At 43.8% G+C, this 22,970-nt stretch overlaps 2 protein-coding genes across 8 annotated transcripts in view; one reads left to right on the top strand and one right to left on the bottom strand.

Annotated features, from left to right (window-relative positions):
• The window catches only part of agfg1a (ArfGAP with FG repeats 1a), a 30,456-nt gene extending 13,614 nt beyond the window's left edge, over positions 1–16,842 (bottom strand). For 4 of the 7 annotated variants that reach the window (XM_064302879.1, XM_064302881.1, XM_064302880.1 and 1 more), the window contains exons 1-2: positions 16,470–16,840; positions 4,022–4,115 (exon numbers count right to left, since the gene is read on the bottom strand). In XM_064302879.1, the coding sequence (XP_064158949.1) occupies positions 4,022–4,115; positions 16,470–16,636 (261 nt within the window). In that variant the 5' untranslated portion in view covers positions 16,637–16,840. Of the gene's footprint in view, positions 1–4,021; positions 4,116–16,469 lie in introns of all 7 variants that reach the window. The other 3 variants (XM_064302878.1, XM_064302877.1, XM_064302883.1) reach the window with 3 other exon arrangements.
• A 1,635-nt stretch (positions 16,843–18,477) lies between these two features.
• Positions 18,478–22,880, top strand: LOC135236469 (transmembrane 4 L6 family member 20-like). The gene is made up of 4 exons (XM_064302895.1): positions 18,478–18,953; positions 19,751–19,816; positions 21,557–21,708; positions 22,227–22,880. The coding sequence occupies exons 1-4, from the start codon at positions 18,771–18,773 to the stop codon at positions 22,480–22,482; spliced, it is 657 nt and encodes a 218-aa protein (XP_064158965.1). The 5' UTR covers positions 18,478–18,770; the 3' UTR covers positions 22,483–22,880.
• The last annotated feature ends 90 nt before the right edge of the window (positions 22,881–22,970 follow it).

Below are 22,970 nucleotides of genomic sequence, written 5' to 3'. Positions count from 1 at the left end.
ATTTTTGCAGAACCGAACACATGGAACCAAACCGTCGGTGGCGAAACAAATAGTTCGAATATTACTTTATTTATTTATTTATTTACATAAACTGTCGGATCCATAATCGGAACCCTCCTAGTTTCCGTAATAACTGCGGCTCTTGTGCTCCTGATACACGCCCATATACAGGAACACCTTTGTGGCAGAGGGATGGAGATGAGTGGCTGTTATTAACCGACACTCAGAGAGAGGAGTCTGGCAGCGGAACAGCTGTCTGACCGGAACACAGTGCTCGTTAAAAGCCAATCAATGCAGGAAATACACAGCCTTCATCACAGAGACGGGGAGGAATCAGCACTCAGCCATGTTCTGAGAGCCCACTCCAGCCATGTGCACTCAACACGGCATGGCACTCCACCTCTGACCCGCCAAACACACTCAACTCCCACTCTACACATGCTGGTGCAGTCACACTTCTTTAACTATGCCAGGTGAGTGAGTGAGTGAGTGAGAGAGAGAGTGAGTGAGAGAGAGACTGCCAGATTGGCGGACTGACTGACGGTTAGTTCTACAGACATCCACAGATTAACCATGTCACTGCTAGGGCTCTTTAAATGCGGACTGAACAGACGAATGCTGTGTGGGTTGGGGAGGGGCCATGGTGAAGGTTGACTATGGAGATATCGGTGCTGCTAGCCTGCAAGTTGACCTTGCACAGAGACAAACAGCACCAGCTGGGGGTAATCTGGCACAGGCTCCTACCAGTCGAAGCACACACATCCAAGCTCACATCTAGGCTACAACCTAGAACTCAGGCACCCCATGCAGGCACCCCACACTCCCTGCACCAGCAACATTAATTATTGCTTCACCTCCATATTTAGGGATTTGGATTCCATCAAACCTCCTTCCTGTTATTCAAATCACACCACAGAGTGACAAGTATGACCGGTTTTTTTACATGAAAATGATTAGCTGAAGCAATTACTGCAGGCTATTTTTGATGGAGATACACTGAACAGTAAAAAAAAAAAACAATTCAACTATCCTGAATAAGCCACAGGACTGATGATTTATCACAAATGGTAGAGCATTGTTCCTTGAGTATTTTTTATTCATTTTCTTACTGATTCAGTGCAGGACCTGGCTTAGACGATAAGCAAGAGGGGCTCAGTAATTAAACATATGCCTGTTCTCAAACTGTGACAAGCTTTATCGATATTTGCGTCTCAAACTGTTTTAAACAAAACACTGTGAACGCTGAACAACATGCTTTTTTGGCAGAACTGGTGAGCTAGCCAGCCATTTCATCTGACCTATAAACTAGTCAAATGGTGATAAGTGAAAGTAGTTTAGCCAGCTAATATGCCCCAAGCTAAAGATGTTCTAGAAAATGTTCTTTCCCTAATCAAGTTGTGTTAGCTTTGACCATCATGCAATGAACTAAAATGCATGGTTAGCTGGCTAGCCTTGGTAGCTAGTTATTGCTTACTGGATTACAATTACAAAGATTGCCTCAAATTTAAAACTGATAGATTATTGTCTGTAGATAGATGTGAAACATGTTAATAGTTCACTACATATTTGAATGAGTAAAGCGCAACCCACGGGGTATTTGCAAGCACAGTTTGTCAGGACTCAGTAAACAACATTTCTCAAACCAATGTTCACTACCAGCAGACAGAATAGTTAGCCAGGTTGCTAAATGGCTAGCGCACTTGCCACTCAGGCTACATCAAAGTGGGCTAGCCAGTTAGCTAGCCATTTAACGTTTGCCTGCTAGCGGCCAATATTACCATGCGATGTAAGAAATGTGATGTTGCACATATACAGTCAAATGAAATGACTGCCTGTCCATACTAATTAATTCAAACAGTTCCAAGGAAACCCATTCCTTAAGCATTAACATCCTCGAGTTTCAACTGTAGTTGGCAGCTGTTCACTGTTTTTGAAATAATTCGTGTGTTAAGCCCTCAGGGAACGAATTACAAAAAATTTGCTAGTTCCCTTCAAAAACAGAACCCAAATTGTGTGCAGATATTGAAAGGTAATGTTACACACTCGTGATTTTGACTTTAAAAAAATGAGGACACTTATCCATAATTTCCAGTCAGTTTATTAATGATCAAAACAGATTGTCACAATAACATTCTGGTCTTTCTAAACAAATGTGTAAAAATAGATGTGTGTCATTTCCACCAGAGAAGCACAGACACACTGATTAAGAATATAAATCTATTATTGTAACTAATCAATTTATCTACAGAACAATTTCCTCCTGCCTGGAAACCCACAGTAATTATCCCCTTCATCAAGTCTGGTGACCATGAAGATCAGTAAAAATAACCTGACCAGCCTTCCCCTAGTAATACGAGCCTCAGAAAATGTGTTTTCTGTCCCATTCAGAGCATACGCCAACACTGGATGTTCCATTTTATCTCAAATAAATGTTATTTTTTTAAATGTAAAAAAAAAACAACTGAATTTAATACATCCTTAGACTGCAGCAACTAACCGTCCTGTGCATTTTGGAACAACCAGCAGTGTTAACCATGGTTTAAACGGGTGCAAATCATCTTGTGCACTTCACAGCATCATTTTTTTCCTGTAATGTAGACATGCCTGTCAGAGAAAACAATGGGTCTGAACATCCTGTGGAAAAGAGGCTTAAGATGGAGAATACTCTGACTGCCTATCCTGTCAGCTACCCAATGGGCTGTCTCCAGCTCAGTCAGTCATCCAATGGGATGTTGTCAAGCTCATCAGCCAGCCAATGGGCCGTTACCAATGCTGTCACCTATCCAATGGACTGCTGCCAAGCCCATCAGCTGCTGAATGAGCTGCCTCCGCGGCTACTATGACAAGGCAAAAAAACTGAGAGCTTCATTAGCTCATGTTGAGGGCTCTCGTAACCGTTTGAACACTGTCATGCCAGATGACCCAGATCTTCAGGGATAACAGCAGCCATTGTAATTTTATCACACGTGGCCATTATTATAACACTCTGCACCCTTAACTTTTCCGGAGGCTGACGTGTAAACAAATAAACCAAACCTAAGCAAACAAAACTGAAGACCAGATGAGGAATTTTCTTAAGTGTACTCCTGAGTGCAGCTAAACGCTGGACACAAGTACTACACAGGGCAGTCAAACGGCCCCGAGTTCTTCTGGCACTCTGTCGCACACGCACACACGTGCACACGCAGTCCCTATTAATACCCAAGCCTGACCCTAAAGGACATCTGGAAAACGGTGAGGGCAAGATGGCGCCTCACTGAGCTATCATGTTATGGTCTCTGCAGTTTCTCCGCATGCGTTTCCCAGGGAAACATAATAAACTCAATCTTACAGGATTATGGAAACTATCCCAAGAATGTAATCGCAGCGTAAACCAAAAGCTGAAAAGGAACACAGAAATGCCTCCAGCAGCAGTGACAAGGAGGAGCAGAGAGAGAGAAAAAGAGAGAGAGTGAGATGAGCAGTAAAGAAGAGACCAGTAGGCAAAAAAATATGAACAGCAGTGACACAGATGGGGAGAGTCAAGCGACAGTAAGATTAATCTGAACAGGAAAGAGACTAAGAAACGAGCAGCGGGCAGCAAACAACAGCGGCATTCAGGCAGAGATGAACAGCACCAGCGAGACAAACAAACAGCAGAGAGACAAAGACGAGCAGCAGAGAGACAGAGACGAGTAACAGGGAGACAGACAAGCAGCAGAGAGACAGACAAGCAGCAGAGAGACAAGACGAGCAGCAGAGACACAGAGATGAGCAGCAGACACAGAGATGAGCAGCAGAGAGACAGAGACGAGCAGCAGAGAGACAAAGAGCAGCAGAGAGACAGACGAGCAGCAGAGAGACAGACAAGCAGCAGAGACAGACGAGCAGCAAGGACAGCAGACAGACAGAAGAGTGAGAAAGGAAAGACGTGTCAGATGAAGGCTACGGTACCACATCACGTCAGCAGAATCCACGCTGCTGTCCTAAACCCCCCCAACATGCTCTGCACATGCTGCTCATTGACATTTTCAGCACACACCTCATTGCCGTGTTTCTGGAGGAATTCTATTTCTTGCTGCGTGAAGGTCGTCATGGAGATGGACTTCACTCTGTGGGGGGGGTTGAGCCCTCGTCTGGTGGGGAAAGACAGGAGGGAGTTCAGAGACAAAAACAAATAAAAAAATAGAAAACTGAAAAAGAGAACAAAAACAGATCCATACTAGACATTACACAGAGGACAAGCTGAAGGGCTTATCCTATAGGCAGTAGGACATAATAATAAATGAACAGGGCATACTGTATGTGTGTACGCGAATGTGATTAAGCATTTTTGGGCCAATGCCTCTGAGCATGTGCAATCCCTGATGTTGTCTGCACAGACCCTAAGGAGGAACACTTCCTGCCTCCATTTACCCTCTGGCTGGTCAGAGCTCTGAAATGGTGGAACAAGCTAATGAAATATCTAGAAACGTGAAGGCAACAACAGAGCTTTCATCTTCTGATCACCTCAATTACCCTTTACTGCACGCGTGTCCATTAATCTACTGTGCAGACAGTTATGAAGCTTTAATTACAATAATACACGTGTGTAGACAGCAAGCTCATGCTCACTCATGCACGGCGAGTGGTGCTTTTATAGAGTGAGCCACCCAGCAGCCCCAATTACAAAGTTAGCATGCTATTAATTCATATGGCTGGATCTTTACTGAAGCAATTCATGAGCTTCCTTTCTGAAATGAGAAAATGGTAGCACCTGTACTTCTTATCCTTCACGGTTATGGGCATTTTGACAATCCACCAACAGATCTCATTCCTAAATGTCATACACTATGAAAACAGTGATACAAGTTGTATCTGGGATTCATTGTAGAGCATGTTACATGTCAGATGAAACACAGAATAACTGGCCCACCATCTCCCTCGTTATACGCAGACACCTGGCCATGCGCATGTAAGCTTTCCCACAGTGCCGTGGGCCAAAGCTCACAGTCAAACACCGAACACGTGGAGGCTGATTACCCACAGTGCACCGCAGCCCTGCTGGGACCAGTGAATTTTGTTGTCATTGCTGGGGAAGAAAGAATGTATTCCCAAGAGCCCTAGAGAATGTGTGTCTCACACAGACCAGACATCAGAAGAGGACACACGCCAGGGGCAAGAGGTGTGTCCAGGGGGAGGGGGGCGAGCTCAGGGTCAAACATCTCGGGCCCGAATGCGTCCAATACACAGACTGGAAATCCCAGGCATACAAAGACTGTTTCTGAATCGTTACATTTCAGAAAGAAATCTCAGAAGATATCTTAACTATTAAAGAAAATCAGATTCTGTTAAATAATAAAAACCTAGCAGATTAGAAAGGGTAAAGAGGACACGCAGGTGTGGAGAATGGGGGAAGGGTGACAGGGTTCCTTGCTCTGGAGGATTCATGCACACCTGCCACTCCAGGCCAGGTGACAGCGCTGCTCTGGAGGATTCATGCACACCTGCCACTCCAGGCCAGGTGACAGCGCTGCCCTGGAGAAGCGACAGCGTGTCTGTCTGACTCCCGCTCTGCACTCGGACAGCGGCCAAACGGCTGAGCTCAACTCACATTCTGCTGAGACCCAACCGGTTTCTACTGCGGCCTGAGCCTCCAGCCTTCACCAAACCGCTTTCTGCTGGAGAGCAAGTGGGACAGTCCATCCAGGCAGGGTAACACGCTAAGACAAAGATGTGTGCACACTGCCTACAAGGGATGGGAAAAGTAGGAAACCTGCTAAACTGAATTGTCAAAACTGACACTAGATCAGCGCTAATAATTTTGATTAGATGCCTACATAAATTACAATGCGGATCGGACACTGCAAAAGAAAGTGGTTATGAGCTGTTATGAGGTTGGCACTTGCATTAAAAAATGTTTTTAATCATTTAGCGATTTTCCTAAAAGTTTTGCATCTTTGTTATTCTCCAATAGTTAAACATTTAGAAGTCACACCCCTGACAATTTTCCCACACTTTTCCCAAACAATTAGTACAGACAGCTTACACAATCCCTGATCGACACGCAGCTCATTTACACCAGACTCCACTTGTTTACTAGCTGCTGTACAAACTCGCTCGTACATACTCCCGTCTTAGGGGATGAGGAGCGTCTCTGAGGACAGGTGAAACTCTACCTGCAGTGTCACCTGAGCCAGCAGGCACCAGCACACCTCAGTGAGCACGTCATTCCAGTCCACACACACAGGGTCTTACACACATGCACGTACAGCACCCCCCCCATAGAGAGGGAGACAGAAAGAGACAGAGACAAAAGGAGAGAGACACAGAGAGAGAGGAAGTAACCCTGAATGGGTCCATAGGGAGATGGGAGTGTGCGCTTTTGCAGAAACGTAAAATCCCTCCAGACCCAAGAGTATAAGAGGAGACTTGTACACTTCTGGCTGACTGTCTGCAGCACTAAATTATTCACTGGCAGTGCTCGGGAGTAAGGGGAACACACACCACTGAACTGCTCAGACTCAGAGCCCTGAGCCTATCAGGCTGCTACACTGTCTGGCCTGGCCTCAGCAGAACTACAGCACTGACAACAGCCCCAGAGGACCGGGCTCAACAGCTGTCTGATTACAGTACTGCAGACTCCGCTTTTATTATTAACATCACAGACTCACACATTCATTTGGCCAATGATATCAACAGTTCCCACAACACACTGGGATGACACAGAATTCTTTAAACATCACTATGATCTTGCATTTTAAACTCCTCCCCCCGGGTGAATATTTAAAAGACAGTTTCCTGTCCTCAATTGTTCATAAATTTCAGCCCAATAAAATTATGACAACACGCTTAAGTCTGGCTGTCAGCCAAATTAACTGAATGACATGATGGTGTATTCGAACTGAACTAAATGATATAGAACCTAATGACAGTCGTCTAGTGACAGAATATTCAGGGTTACAGGAAAATAGACAAGATCAGCAGGGGAGCTCGAAGCGGTCTCACTGCACGGACAGTCTTTATGCCTGCAAAGCACCAGGGAATAAAGAAAACTGTTGGTACAACGGAATGCTTAATGAATTACAGCCCAGTACTCTACGGGCATTACCGGTAGGTAGCTTCATTCGGAAATCCGCCAAGTAACAACGGACCGAAGTAGCTAGCCGACAAACAGCTACACAGCAAATAATTACAGGTTCTGCCAGAGGAACAATTCAACAGAGACATCATTACGGTACATACAGAACTTGTTCCTATTAACCCAAATATAGTAGGCTACATGGTGTCATTATTAAAAGTATTGCAAGTTTCCCCATTGTCGACAGCTTTCCTTGTCAGTTAGAAACACTTTCACTTTTGTGAACCCCTTCTCCTGCCCACATTCTCCACCAACTTCCACTGATTCACAAGCACACTTAGCCCACACCGCCACATGGCAGCTATTCAACAAACCTTAATTAGGAGTACAACTAAAGGGAACATGTCAGTGAATATGTCGTGCAATTGATGCTAAGTATTTGTGGGTTGAAACACACAAAAGCTTAAGTAACGGTATTGTTTAATTCACATTACGGAGCAGATGATTTAGCACTTGCATTTAATGGAAACTATAGAAAAAGGGGGGATGTGAAGGTAAGCATCAGCCAGGCAACAGTAATTACTAGCTGAGGTGTTAAACAAAAGCCCTGAATCAAAGCGGCTCTAAAGCTTCCCTGGAACTCCTCACAAAGCATAGCTAGCTCCCTCGCACCCCAGCCAAACTCTCTATTTTAATCTCTCAATTTGATAATCAGCCCCCAGGTTAACAGGCTAAGTAAAAGGCCTCTCTCTCGCTCTCTCATTTAATGCGTGGTGAGTATTCTAGAATAAAATGGCTGCCGTGTATTACCCAGCAGGGGGCTATCAAACATTTCTGCAGTTGGGTCACTTCACTCTTCACTGTAAAGTGCTTTGAGGTCCTTCAATGGGATGAAAGCTATATAAATTTAATTCATGACTATTATTACTCTGAATGTCCTTTGTGGCTTATCATAAACTACCTAAAGAGCTAGGCCTGATACACTAAATGCATACCTGCCTTCAAGTGATTTGCAAGTGATGTCATCTCAGTGTACGACAGGATTTTGGCAACTAAGTAAAAAATCTTTTTTTTAAAATCCACGCATGGTTAGCTTGTGCAATCCATCCAATCCCACAAGATCAGCAGCAACCACTAGAAAGAACATCTTCGTAAGACATGAGCAGCCTTAATATGTCAAAACATCTAATCATTCTTGGATAAAAACAAAACTTCCCAAACAAATTGCTTTCACGTTAATTTAATTTATATAATTTTTTTAACATGGCAACTTAAGTATATTTTGATTTTTTAACGTTATTTTACATTAAACTGAGAGACCATCATAAATAAAATAAAATACGCACAGTTAAGACAGTTTGACTCCTTGATATGAACCTTTCTGGCGGTTTGCCAGCAGTAAATAATAAAATTCTTATCTCTATCCCGCCGCGCCCCACTAATGACTTCAAGCAAAGATTTCCGCCGTTGCTCTTAAATGGAGAGATCCTGTATGACAAATACAGAAAGACTGTAAGTGCAGCAACCTGCTGCTGGACATGGTGCTGAGTGACGCACAAATGAGCTGGGAGGGAGGACACAAATGAGCGGTTGGGTCTACTCTTCATCAAAATGGCCGCTGCGCAGTCCTCAGGTGGAGGAGGCAGCGACTCAGAGGCCTGAAGTGTGGAAGCAGGTCAGCTGCACTTGATGTGTTTTGTGGGGTGTACAGGCAGGCCCTCAGTCTCGCATATTGGCAGAAGTCATTGCAGCAATAGGACAGGCCTACAGCTATGACTGGGCATTTTAAATTGTGAAAGAATAGGCACAGAAAAGTAGCACCTATATTGCCTCACATGAACAGTACAAAAATGAAAATGACAAATTAATGTTAATATAATATGAACAACTATCAAAGACAAAATATCATAGATTGAAAAAAATGGTATTAAATCAAACACGCGGTTAAAAGGAAGCTATCGGTTAACACTGTGGTGTTTTTCGGTATTCTGGGTCTGACAGAGATGTGAGATCAGAACACAGCCTCCCAATGAGGAAACTGGGTCAGATATAAGGGCCTGCGCCCAAGGGATTCTCAGACTAAATCATGATGCCAGCACAACCTTGCAGCGCCGCAGCAGATCTGTGTCACTTCCTGCTTACTGGTACTAGACAGGAAGTGGGCAGCGTACGAGTGTAAGCGTGAGCGTGTACTCACATGTGCCTGTCTATACGCACAGTCCTGTCACATATTTCTATGTACATGTAAACTGGACCTTCAGACAGCATAAATCACCATTAGAATTTTCATAGATCAACACGGGCTAAAGAATTTCTAAGCACCAGAACACCCCCCCAAAAAAATGTTAAAAAACAAATGCATGCACTATTTATGTGGAAATACGGTCAGATTGAGCTGTGTGTGAAGTATGACCCTGAGCTGGTATGGGCTTTGGCTACCACGGCGATGGTACTGCACCGATTTGTACCAGTTACAGTGCTGCTTGTTACAGAGCCATTAACAAGCCAAGTAACAGCTTCACTCAGCATCCTTCTGTCAGCCTTTAAGGCTGTTACAAGCTCTGTGCACACGCTCTTGCAGCAAGCAGATAATTCCACAGAGAACACACGGCATGTACGTGCATGTGCTCCAGCAACCATGCGCACACTGACACACACTCACACTAATACGCAAAGACCTCAGCCTGAAAGGGAGCAGAGAGAGATCACACACACGCACACACACAGACACACACACACACATTTCCAACTAAAAGAAAGCAGAGAGATCTCTGCACACAGCAGGAGATTTTCCCTTGTTTGCATATTCTGCTGCCCCAAATGCAGCTAAAGCTGTCTGTGAAAAAAACAGCCTCACAGATGAACCTCTATAAGAACAATCATCTCTACCTCACAAACACACCTTCCCCTACCACAGACGGGTGTGCAGAATGGGGCTTATTTATAGGACACATATAACCCAGCATACTGCACGGCTAACTGCAGCAAACCAGCCGCAAGGACAGGGAAAGACTCCACATACACTGCAGACGGGGAAGGTCTCTGTCAGACTCTAATGATATTCGGTTCTGTGCACCACCAGCAGTCCCTCGCTACCTTGTTTCCACTCCTCAGGTCTTTCCCTGCTTCTCATTTCAGGGCAGACTGACTGAGAGCGAGCTCAGAACTCTCTCGCCATTTCACGCTGGCCAGTTTCGAGTTGCTGGATTTGGTTACCGGGCATTGCCAAATACGCACTGCTGCACTTGCTGCTTAAGACTCCCCCCAGGAACTCTGCAAGCGTTGCCCTGGTGAGAACCCCACCCCAGCTCCCCCCCCCCTCCCCTCCCCTCCCCTCCCCACTGCCACATGGAATGTGTTTACACTCAGCATTCCAACCCCACCCCTCAAACAGCTCACAGGAGTGGGGGAAGGAGGACTAGTGGGTGGGGTTACTCAACTAACCCCACACAGGTACAGCACATCTGGATAAGAACAGAGACCGCATATCCTGCACCTAAAATTATGTTCGTTTTTAAATCAAAAATTATATAATCTGGGAATTTATTCAAGTTCACAATGAAACTAAACAAACTAGATCTTATAGATCTATATTTAAATGAATAGGCAAAGTAATCTGGGGGAGAAATGATACAGAGAGAGGTCTGACACTATAAGGCACAAGTAATGACAATCAGCACAGCCCTAGTAGCAGCAAGCATGCTAACATAGGTACAATTCCTGCATAAATGTGTATGATGGTGCAAGATGTTTGTTTTCTTGCTAATGAAATCTAATTGTACAAAAACCACTTGACTGCCATCTCTAGCAGCATGTATTATGGGACTTAGGTGACTTCCAGATGGCTGCCCAGAAAAAGCAAGCTCACTTACACTCACTCAGCGCATAAGGCTAAAGGCACACGCTCATTTTTGGGACCGTTTCAAGCGCTAGCACAAATATCCTACAGTTTCCCCGACTCCAGTAAAAAGCACATAAAAACAGAGAATAATGCCTTTTTCGATCAGCCGAGAATTATAAAACACTGAAAGCATACTATGTATAATACTCAGCCAGACAACACTGCACTCCAAAGATTCAAACAAATTACTCCCAAATACATAGGTGGGAGGAAGCTTTTCACGAAAAGTACATGTAAATTGGCATTCATGCTCTTGGCTACCTTTGAGATTTCAAAATCAATAAGCTTTACATTTTATAGCACTGTCAATGAAGCAATTCTGCTGGTAAATAATGTTACTATCCTTTAAACGTCATCTGGAGTGCATGCAGCCATTTCTGTGTTTCTGTGGCCTCAAGCTCCCATAGTTCATTGCAAAATTATTGTCTACGATATCTAAGAGATGTTTGTGAAAAGCTTGATGGGAACTGTATTACAGAACAACTGTTTTACCAAGCATAACATCACAATGTTGGACAGTTATACAATGAAGGTGCAATTTATAAATTGTAAAAATACACAAAGCTCTGTTTGGATAGTTTATTACCACAAAAAAACATATGGGAAAAAATATAAATATGCATGAATAAGTACAATGAATTTTCCTTAACTGACTCATTACTTTCTCTGATACGGTTACCATAAATGTTTCTTTTCGCTTTTCTTCTCACTCTCGAGTCAAACCTGCCTGGGGGGGGGGGGTCGCAGAGAGAAAAAAAGACCTCCTAAATATTTTTATCTATTTATGCTATTTATAATCCTGTTTAGTTATTGGACATTGAAAACCAGGTTAAACACATAAATGAACAACAACGCATCAAAACCCACGTTACACCAAGAAACTCAACATCCACCCAAAGCCCACAAACATAATTTCACACATCCCTTCATTACTTTCCATGACTACGACTAAGCCGCCACACAGATCGATCAGTGTAATTAGGTACAATTACACACCAATTAGCAATACCCCACACAGGGCTGGTGCATCGCCAAACAGTTTCCTTGGAGTAAAAAACAAAAAAGGACTCTCTCACTCAATGCATCCGACTCCAGCACTGGTTCCTATGCAGTGATCTGCCCCCCAGTCCAGAATCAAACCCCCATCGTGCCCGATGCCAACTGTGCCGGGGGGGGGTGCTCTGGGGCAGCGCATAACTGGCGCCAGTGTTTCCCCAGATGGGCAGGGCACGCCCTTGCCTCCTCGTGCGGCGGTGCCTCCTCTGGATAATGGCGCACCTGCGCTTGGCCTGTGCCAGCTCCTTAAGATATGCACAAGGGCATGAAGGCAGAGCTTCCCTCTCCTGCAGTCGAGCGGCGCTCAGAGAAACGCTGTGGCCGCACCGGCCTGAGAGCAGGCAGCCCTCAGACTCACAGGCCTACAGTCCTGATCAGGCATTCCACTCCGCGGATTACGGGCAATAATACAAATGAGAGTTTAAAGATATGAATGCTAATGGCCTGCTGATTTGATACAGTACAGCTGGCAAGTGGAAAAGAGCAAAGGAAAGATTTAGAGAACCTGAAGCATTTTATTGCGGATTGTGACCGTATCAGATTGTTGGCTCACTCACTTACTTTAATTTATAATGATTTCTCAATGCATTCTTGCTCCCCGTTTAGCATGAGAGGAAACTCATTTTAAACAGCATATTGAAAAATAAAAGATATTCAATTTCAGATGGTATCACAAAGTCTGGTGCCTGGCTCAGGATAACTGGTGGCAATTACACTTGTCATTGCCTACAACTCAAAAACGAATGGGTACCCTTGAGCTCATTTTAAAATAAATCCTCTGGAAGCAGTGTTGATTTTGTTCCTTTCAACCAGACTCGAAGGGGAGGGTCCAACGCGAGTGGGCTGGTAAACAGGTTCATGTTCTCTGTCCTTCCTAATTGACAGTGAAATGCTTATTTGTCTCAAAGCATGGGCAGGCACTAGAGACTGGAGTCATCAGCTTGGGGTGCTATTGGTCTTTGAGACAAACAGACAGACAGATAGACAAACAGACTTCCTTCCTTCCTTCCAGACTACATCCAGCAGATGTACCAGACCTCCCATGAGGCTTACTAACACAGCATCACCTACGTTCCCCATTAATAGTCTCAAATTACAGGAATGTAAATATGCAAATGACACTCCTAATGCATTGCAGCTTGAGATGTTCCAGGTCTTACTGTGAGAACTTGTGTGCAGACTGGAAGCTTCCCACAGGTGGAGCGTGTTTTCACAATCATGGTCCTATTAGAACCAGGAACAACACACACACACCTCTGCCACATTCATCTCTGAATCAGAGACCCACAAATGCACACGCGCACACCTACACACCTACACACACACACACACACACACGCATGCACCTCCTACTCACTCCCACAGATCTGCAGAATCTTCATCTGTCATACTGTCAGTCTCACGAGCCCAAAAGTCTGTGGGCGGTCATCCTTCCCAAAACGCCGTTACTGTGTCTGTGGTCAGAGCAGACAGCTCCTCCACGCGAGTTGTGAGTTTGAGGACAAAGGCCACAGCAGGAAGGGGGGGGGGGGAGCGAACGAACAAGCTCACACACCCCCACCCCCCACCCCCCACCCGAGCGGCCGCGGCATCGCCACGGCAGAGACCGTGTGGCGCAGCTTTTAAAAGAACTCAATTATTTCTCATGGCAAAGTTTAATGGGAGAAAACCTCTGGGAAATTTACGCACAGTATGATCCCAGCTGTGCCACTAAAACAGACAGGAAAAGGCCACTGTCTCTGTCTGAAGAGAAAAAAAAAAACTAGAACTCGAACAACGTCTCTGTGCATGACAGGGCGGAACCGGACTGTAGCCCAAAAGTAAATGGTAAATGGACTGCATTTATATAGCGCTTTTATCCAAAGCGCTTTACAATTGATGCCTCTCATTCGCCAGAGCAGTTAGGGGTTAGGGGTTAGGTGTCTTGCTCAAGGACACTTCGACACGCCCAGGGCGGGGTTTGAACCGGCAACCCTCCGACTGCCAGACAATCGGTCTTACCTCCTGAGCTATATCGCTCAGGAGGGGGGGGTCAGGGTATCAGAAAAGACAGGGGCATCACAGTCCCCAGAACAGCAGATCACACTAAAATGCATGTGGGAAATTAAGCGATGCTGTTCTTCTTGGACGCGTGTCCTGGTTGAGGACATTTTCCATTTTAACCCACATGCACGTACCAAGATGGGCATTCGGGGACCAGGTCAGAATACTGAGCTAAGTTCAGGGGTCGAATAATGATGCAACTTCATGACTATAACATTCAGGGTTCATGATGCTCCTGTTCAGGGGTGAGATGGTGGTGTCTAAAGGGTAGGTGATGGCATTCATGGGAGAAGGTGATGGTTCTGAACTTTAAATAAAGGCTGTAGGATTCAGGGGGTATGGCGCTCCTGTCCAGCTCTGAGGCAGTCGTGTTCAGGGGGCGGGGCGAGAGTGCTTTGGGGGAAAAAAGCAACTGACTTGGTGAGAAACAGTGGTACCATTGGCAGAAGCTGCTGAGGATGACACTGCATTCTGCCAGTATGAGATTAAGCCAAGCTGGGAGACCGTCTCCCCACATCATACCAGCTCCAGCCAGCAGCCATAGCAGCCTGTAGCTCTCTCATGTTAAGCCGCTGAAGCTAAGCAGCGTGTGGGTTTGGTTAGTGTGTGGGTGGGAGACATCTTGGGAAAGGCTGCTGCTAGAAGAGGTGTCAGTAGATCAGCAGGTGGTACCTTTGGATCAGATGTTAACCTGAGGTCCTGGTTTAATGCTCCTTAACGTAAACACTTTGCAAAAGAACAGGGGCGTAAACAAGCCTCCCGGTCACAATGTTACTAAAATGGCTTCGGACATCTGGCCCCCTAACCATCCCCTACATTTGATTGGCTACACAGTTCCTTTAGTTCAGGGCCGCCCAGCCCTTTTCCTTGAGATCGACTGTCCTCTGGGTTTTCAATCCAACCTTAACAAAGCACACCTCATACAACAGCTAGAGATCTTGTTAAGCTGCCAATTAGTATAAACAGGTGTGCCAAATTAGGGATGAAAAGAAAACCTACCTAACGGCAGATCTCCAGGAACAGGGTTGGGCAGCCCTGCTTTAGTTCTTTCCTCCCACTGATTCCCCAGGTCATCAAATCAAAAAAGTCCTCAGCAGACCTCTTAAAATAAAATCTATCACACTGACCACAGACAGACGTACTTTACAAGAAAATACTGATAACACAACCAAAACAAGAAAGATACTTTAGGGTGATTAATTGGAGATTACCACAAGGACTCAAAATACAAAACACTGTATCTACAGTATAACAGAAGAGCTAGAGGGCAAGACTGCTCATGAATTTGCATCCACAACATTTGCCTGCATTACAGAGGTGCCTTTACATTACGGTTCAAAAACAACCAACTTGCAAAACGTTATTTACCAATCAAATATAGCCATGTTTGACCTGTGGTTAGGAAGCGTTGGTATACTAGATATCCTAAACAAGCACATTCTGAACACATTGGGTCCAAGTTTCTGTACACAAGTTCGGCAGAAATGCAAAGTACACTGAACATCAGAAACGTTAGTAAGCAAGCAAGGATAAAGACAACACCAGATAAACACCAGCTACACATCAAATAAGCTCTTTTATTCATTAGCCTAGGTGCGGTTAGTAACCTGAAAAAACTCAATTTCGTGCAATGCGACTTTTGAATTGAAGACTGAATTATTTTGCTTGGTGGGACGGGGGGAAAAAACAACACTAATCCTAAATCCGCAGCTATACAGATGTTTGGTTATACAACAAGATCGCATCGGTATCTACGGTGCTGGCGAAGTCTACATAAAAACTGCAGATTCATGTCTAAATATTATTGCAAAACGTCAACGACCTTGCTCTTTATATTATTCTTTAGGTGACTAACGTTTGCATGGTAAATATTAGTCCAGCGCTTCTCATCACGGGTGAAGCCAGCATACTGTAGTATTTAGAATGTTAGCTGGCCAACGTACGCGACCGTTGTATCCCCAACTGTTTAACATCTTTGCCTGTTATAAATAGTAAAATTACTGTTCCTGGCAGCTTGGTAATCCATACCTCCGTTAACAAGACAGCTAATCAAACGACCATGTAGCAACATGTGGGGTTTTTATATATAGCTGGCCGCATGAAACAAAATAGAATCGGATAGCCAACTGTTACAATTCGTCAACGAAATAAATCCGTAAAGCGAAAACAAAAACGTTTTATTGATAGTCGGAGTATTCCATAGCTAACGGTAGTTACATATGTCTAAGGAATCTTGCTAGCCACCCAGATAGCTAGCCAACAACCCCAGCCCCCACCCATGTTCATAAATGTAGACAATAACGCTTTATAACGTTGGACATGCATCGAAATCTGTTGAAAAGCACATAACATACCATATGGAATGATGTGCACATTAGCGAGCAAGCCCTGTCAAAACATAAAAGGTCATCCGATTACATTTATACTTACAGGATACCGGAGCAGGTGGTACAGACGAATGAGCCCACAGTCATGTTGGCGTAGGTCGGGCCGCGCTGGTCGCAGTCGAAACACTTTCTGTTGGGCGGCAGGCTCGTCATCTCCCGTAGCATCTTTAGATGCTTCTCTTCCTGCTTTCGCTTCGCACTCGCCGCCATGGCCGGGGCCGGGACTGTCGGGGGAAAAGATTGATACCAAGGAAAGGTGGGGAAACTACCAATTTCAAAAAGTGATCACGACAGCGGCGCTAATGCCGAGACACACGGAGGACCTAAGAAAGAGACGGAACAGGGCGGCTGAATGAAGAGTCGAACCGGAATTCAGAGCGGTCTCCAATTTCCACGAACAAGGAGTCAAGGCGTAATAGTCAAGAGGAGGGTCAAATACTGCCGACTAGCGCTCTGTACTCACGGACTAGCGCCCCCAGCAGCTCGAGCCGTACATGCAATGTTGTGTAACTACATAATCGTGGCAATCAGCTCCCAAATGAATGTGTTGGAATTGAAGTATTTATTGATGGTTTTTGCTTTTAAAGGTCGTTCAGGTTAACCGTTAGATTGAAGCTAGGTAGCTATTTTTAATTAAGCTCATAACAAGCGTTTTATAAACTAAAACCTTTTCAATTATTGTATATTTAATATATATTTCCAAACTTACTTACAAAATTCTCCTGTCTATCTGAGCCAGTCTAAGTCTAAGACTGTCTGAGACGATCAAACTGAGCCACTCAAAGCACATCAATTATGAAGCTGTACGGGGCTGTTGAGATTTGGGACCCCAGAAAAAGGGACACTATCAGTCCACAACAGCGCAAACAGAATACTGAACCTTACGAGACTTAAGAAATCATATTGAACACATATTTATCTTGTGATCTATTTCTTTTTGATTCAGGTATATAGATCAAAAAAGTCAAACTGTGTTCATGTGTTGTGTAGCATAAAATTACATAATTATTTAGCCATGGTATCCACAGAGGGAAATTGGATGGGAGGATATGCATTACACTTACCCTTTATACTGTGGATCAGGTGAGATCCCATACTGTCTCAAAAGAGTATGTTTCTCTCATGAACAAGTGTCAATCGGTGAACTTTCTAAGCTTCTGTATATTGGACACCTGTCTGTCATTAGCAGGGATTTCCAGACTGGGGCAAAGAGAGGGGTGTGATTCAAGATGGTAATAAGAACTTAAGAGCAACATTGAGAATGTACCTTGGATCCCTATGTAAAACCTATCAGGAAGTCAAAATTCATAAGACCATATTTCAATATACACATCAAATGTATATTTTTTAAAAATTTACATGACCTCAAAATAAGCAGGAACAGGTTTTAATGGATACAATTAGTGTATATGAAGACTGGCTACCACACAAAACAGGACGGTACTGTTAATAACAACACACACAGTTACGTGGAATGCTTAGCGAGCCGCTTTGCTCCAACACTGCCCGCAGACATTTTCTCCCGGACTAAATCCTGAGTGTGACTCGTCTTATCAGAATGAGCTTGTTTTGGAGGGAAGGGTCTGTAGGCCTTCACCCCTTTGTTGCTGCCGGCTCTTACAGACAGAGCGAACTACACATTTCATAAAGAATGGATAAGATGAGCAGGAAGCCCATGGCCCTTGCCAAGGCCCTGGGCACACGCAGGCTGGGCCATGGACTCTCGTCCCTAGGTTGGGCCATGGACTGCCTCAAGGCCATATAGCTGGGATCTTTGGGTTTAAAACTCATCACGAAGTGCTTGCCTGACACTCATGGTTCAAAACACAGTTCATGCCGTTGTGATGAAATTTGAACCTGGAGTCACATGTACCACTTTTTTACTGGCAATGACGTGACCAGCTGACAAAAACAGGGTGTGGAAGAGGATAACACTGGCAGCTCACTGAACAATGATTTATTACCCACTCCCTTCCTATAATTATATAACCACCTGATCAATGCACTTCATTTATAGGCCTGGGAAAGCAATATAGGCTTTGGAGCAGTATGAATATAGCAGTATGTTATTGATAGCACGGTCAAGTTTAAAATCTTTGTCAAAGCATTTATGTTACAACATAATAATCATCTATAATAAAGCAATTAGGGCAATCATTTCTTATTACCTGGTAAACATTCATCCAGTAAACCAGTGCACCTCATTCGGTTATCACTGACTACCTGGCATAATCATAAAGATGAGGGAGGGCTTGTGAATGTTTAACTAGCAAGGCTTAATAACAGCTTGACAAGGAGCAGCCATTTCACACCAAGTTCCGGCCTGCATTCCACGTCCTTCGCCATGACCTGCTGTGAGGCCTTCACGTCCTGTAATGGGTTCGTTCTCATGTCCCTCTGCATCATCGCCATGGTGTTGAACCTGGTCCCCATGTTTGCGGACTATGCCATGGACGGCTTTCTGTTCCGCCGCCCCGTCTCCTGTTTCGAATGGTGGTTGCCGGGCTTGGTGGGAGGTGGCATCCTGGTGAGTAAATGATTCCTCGCCCAAATCATTCACCCCAGGCATCTAAGAAAATAGGAACTGTTGCAGAAAATATTAGGAGTAAAAAGAATGTAAGCTGTCTACTGATCACCAAAAGCTTATAGTCACATCCATCTGTATCAATCAAACATAATGACTGCAAAAGACATAAATGGTTTGGTCAGAGTAAAAGCCAATAAGCCAGGGTCACTGCCATCTTGGCTTAAAGAAAGAGATGGGGATGATGCCAGATCTTAACGCAGTTTTACTCAAGTTAAATTGGGCACTGAAATGTAATCTTTAGCTCCGTAACTGGGATTAGACATTTCAGGGGGAAAAATGCAATTAGTCTTTAAACCTAATTCAGCATTATACTATTGGCTGTATAATGTATGGTAGCACTGCACTGCTTTAACTTTTGCTTGAAAAGCTCCAAATAATTTGCCACAAATATGCTCAAATATGAAAAGCATTCTTTGAAAGATCAGAGAAGACCCACACAAAGTGTTCTACTTATCTAAGTTAAACTACTGCAAGCCAAATCTATTGTTTTGTTTGATTGTTTGTTTTTCAAACACAAAAGGAACGGTAAAAAAAAAAACTGTGTTTAGTTTAAATCTAATTTTATTTAGCGCTCTTTACTTTAAAAAAACTATTGATTTTACTGATCTGAATTTCATAGGAACTGGGGTGGTTTACACCAACATGGAAAAATGGAGTTTGATGTGAAAGTGACAGAACTGCAGTCATAGGAATTTGAGAGGGGAAGTATAGTGACTGTGTCATTTTTCCCACTCCAGGTTTTGCCTTCGGTTACCATGGCGTTTTCTGCAAAAAAAGGAGGAAGCTGCAACTCCCGCTGTGGGGTGAGTGGCTGGCTGTTTACTGGACACCATTACTGAAACTGACCAATGGGAGTGGCTGGCTATATACCAGACAGCGCTACAGCAGCTGACCAATGGTTTCTTTTGTCCCACACCTTCTATGAGCAAAACAGCCTTACTGCTATTAGTCACAGGGAAGTCTGTTTTGTGTGTTTAATTCATAATCTTGTATAATACAGACCATAATTTCTTATAACTTCACTGCCATTTAGCTGATTCTCCTATTCTGAGCTATTTACAATACAATTATAAGTCCAAATAACAGGGTTGAAAGTACAGTCATTCCCCTGGGAAAATATAGAGCCAGGACAGACAGCTAGGACACAAAGTGCAGACTCGATCGACAACGTGTCAAAAGACCCTTTTGAACATTTAACCAAGTTACACAAACAAGAACAAAACCATGCTAATGACCATGAAACTATATTACATGAACAAGAATTTGATTTTATAAATAATCAGGTGTTAGGGCTAAGTAATTTCTACATTCAAGAGTCTCAAAATTGACTGTATACCTTCCCACTGACAGAAACAAGCATTTGTAAACAACTGCACATCAGTCACAAAGAATGCATGAATAAGCAGTTTGCATATTTTATAGTGAACATTTGTGAACTGTCTGTACATCTTTTTTTGGTGTTTGGCACCAGACAGGGTGCCAAACACCAAAAGTGTAGGGCAAACTATTGTTATTGTGTATTATTCTTCTGTAGTAGGTGTCTACGGCAGCACCCATTTTGGCTTAGTCACCTTTTTTTAAAGCTTGGTATACTGATAGAGGGCTGGGCCATTAGCCCTTTTCCCAAATTTTGGTTTTATCAGACCACATGCACAGTGCCACCATCAGGACAAATTAAAAATTTTTAAAGGGGTGGTTTTTCCACGCCACGTGACGAAACTGTTATCAAAAAATGTGGCTGTGAGAGGCCCAAGGTCACTCAACAGTAAGTTAAAGATCTTGGCTTGTTTCTAAAAACATAAAGATCCACTCAATGTTTTAGAAACAAGCCAAACCATATTGATCCCAGAGGTCAAATAGTGCACAAGAACCAATTCATGAAAAGCACTAACTTTACATTTTCAAGCTACTCTCGCACTGTCTGTCTTATTTGAACCACACTCACTGTTTCTGACTCTTTGAACAGTGCTGATCACTACCAAATATATTTTGATGAGGCCACACCTAAAGGTCACCAGATGTCAATGCATATAATCAGAAGTCTCAATCAAAGTTCAAAGCTAAAACAGCAAAACAGTTCAATTATGAGTGTTTTGTAGTAAAAGCGAGTGCTGTAGACCAAAAAAATAAAGTCCTCTCTGGACTGTGATGTACAGTAGGAAAAGTTATTCATTGATTTATTGATGAGTGGCAGGTTGTTTCTACATAAAAAATATTGATTTATGAGTTAAAGTTCAATAAAGAGGTTTCATCACAACTCATCATGTTCTATTACAACCTTTCATTAGACCCACTGTGTGGCCACATTTAAAAACATGCGTACCACTCACGTCTTTTCCTCTACAGCCACAAAACGCTTTTCAATGTCACTGCCACTTCGCCCAAGGTCCAATGCAGGGGGTCCCGCAGGGGCCGTGCTGTGCTTAGCCTCCATAGTTGCTGCTTGCATATATATATATATATATATATATATATATATATATATATATATAATTATTATTTTTTTGACAAGTTATTGTCTGTATATCTCCTCTTTCCTCCAGATGCTCTTGTCGGCCGGTATTTGTTTTGTTGGCATTATTGGCGCCCTCTACTGCCTGCTTGTGTCCTTTTTTGCTTTGGGCACTGGGCCACTGATCTGTGAGGGAGCAGATGCCAGCCTGTCTAGCTGCAATTTCACAATCAAGGACATTGGGTGAGTCACCGTTCCTGCAATACAAAACAATTAATCAGTTACTTATTACACTATTTTTAAGTACAGATTGTTAGAAATTCATTTGAAATCAGTGTCAACTGCGGCTGGGAGTCCTGCAAACAAGTGCATGATCGGCTAAAGTCTCACTAAGCGAAGGAGGGTTTCAAACAGCAGTGCATCTACCTGCCACACTGTGCATTTCCAATTCCTCCATTCGTTCAGGGGCCTGTAGCCCACTGACACCAGCTGCACATGCGGCAGTCTTCTGTGAAAATGACTGTGTAGCTCAGTTGGTAGAATACTGTGGGGGAATTAAATCAAAGGCAGGCAGAACTCACTTTAGAGGACACACAAGATTGACCTCTCCTGAACTAAGAGGACACTGCAGTAAAAGACAGATCAACAAATAAAATTAGGAATACTAAACTGGGGGAGAACTACAAAAACTGGGGAAAAAACTAAATCAGTCAGTTTTGACAGGTTATTTATTTGAGTCTCATTGTCTCAATCTGTGTCAGGTCTTTGTCCCAGATGAACTTTGACATCACCTGGTACTTTAACGAGAATGGCTGCTGGAACAGAACCCAGGGCACCCGAATCCTGGGGGAGGTGGGCCTGGAACTGGACAACTACCAGCTGGTGAACTTGCACCTGGTGACATTTGCAGGGCTGGTAGCTGTGGGCCTGTTGGAGCTGATTTTCAGCTTGCTCCAGGTGCTGGCAGGGATCTGTGGTTGTGTCTGTGGAACCTCCAAAAAGAGGAGGCAACAATGATGAAGCATCCGCTCCCATAACTGCCCAAGGACGCTCTCTGTGCTGCAGAGAAGGACTGCACTTCTTGGGTCTGAACCCAGACTAACCTAACCAGGGGAAAGGCTAAGCTAAACAGACACCTGTGATGGCATCACATGTGGCAGTACAGAAGACCAAAATGTAATGGGTGAAGCCATTACTTAGATGAGCTGTTACAAGCATGCTGTGCCCAGTTGTGTACACAACTGAATTTAGCAAAATATTCTCTTAAATTGAAAACACTGCTTACAAACAAGACATCAGACCCTCTTCTTCTGCCATCATGTGGTACCATCGTACTTGTCCATTTAGTATCTTCCCCTCATCAGCCTGTCACAGAAATCTACAAAATAAAAACCCCATTTAGTATCTTCTCCTCATCAGCCTGTCACAGAAATCTACAAAATAAAAACCCTCAAGCTCCAGATTATTAGCATCATGTTTTCATTTAAAAAAATTATTTATTTGAA

This window comes from Anguilla rostrata, chromosome 12, assembly GCF_018555375.3.
Source record: "Anguilla rostrata isolate EN2019 chromosome 12, ASM1855537v3, whole genome shotgun sequence".
Lineage (NCBI taxonomy): Eukaryota > Metazoa > Chordata > Actinopteri > Anguilliformes > Anguillidae > Anguilla > Anguilla rostrata.
The sequence above is the reverse complement of the archived record's forward strand: the minus strand, read 5'-3'. Positions and strand labels throughout refer to the sequence as shown.

Excerpts from the sequence above, each read along its gene's own strand:
- LOC135236469 (XM_064302895.1), top strand. The coding sequence starts at position 18,771 with ATGACCTGCTGTGAGGCCTTCACGTCCTGTAATGGGTTCGTTCTCATG. Across the intron at positions 18,954-19,750 it reads TGGTGGGAGGTGGCATCCTG|GTTTTGCCTTCGGTTACCAT; the intron begins GTGAGTAAATGA and ends TTCCCACTCCAG. Across the intron at positions 19,817-21,556 it reads GCTGCAACTCCCGCTGTGGG|ATGCTCTTGTCGGCCGGTAT; the intron begins GTGAGTGGCTGG and ends TCTTTCCTCCAG.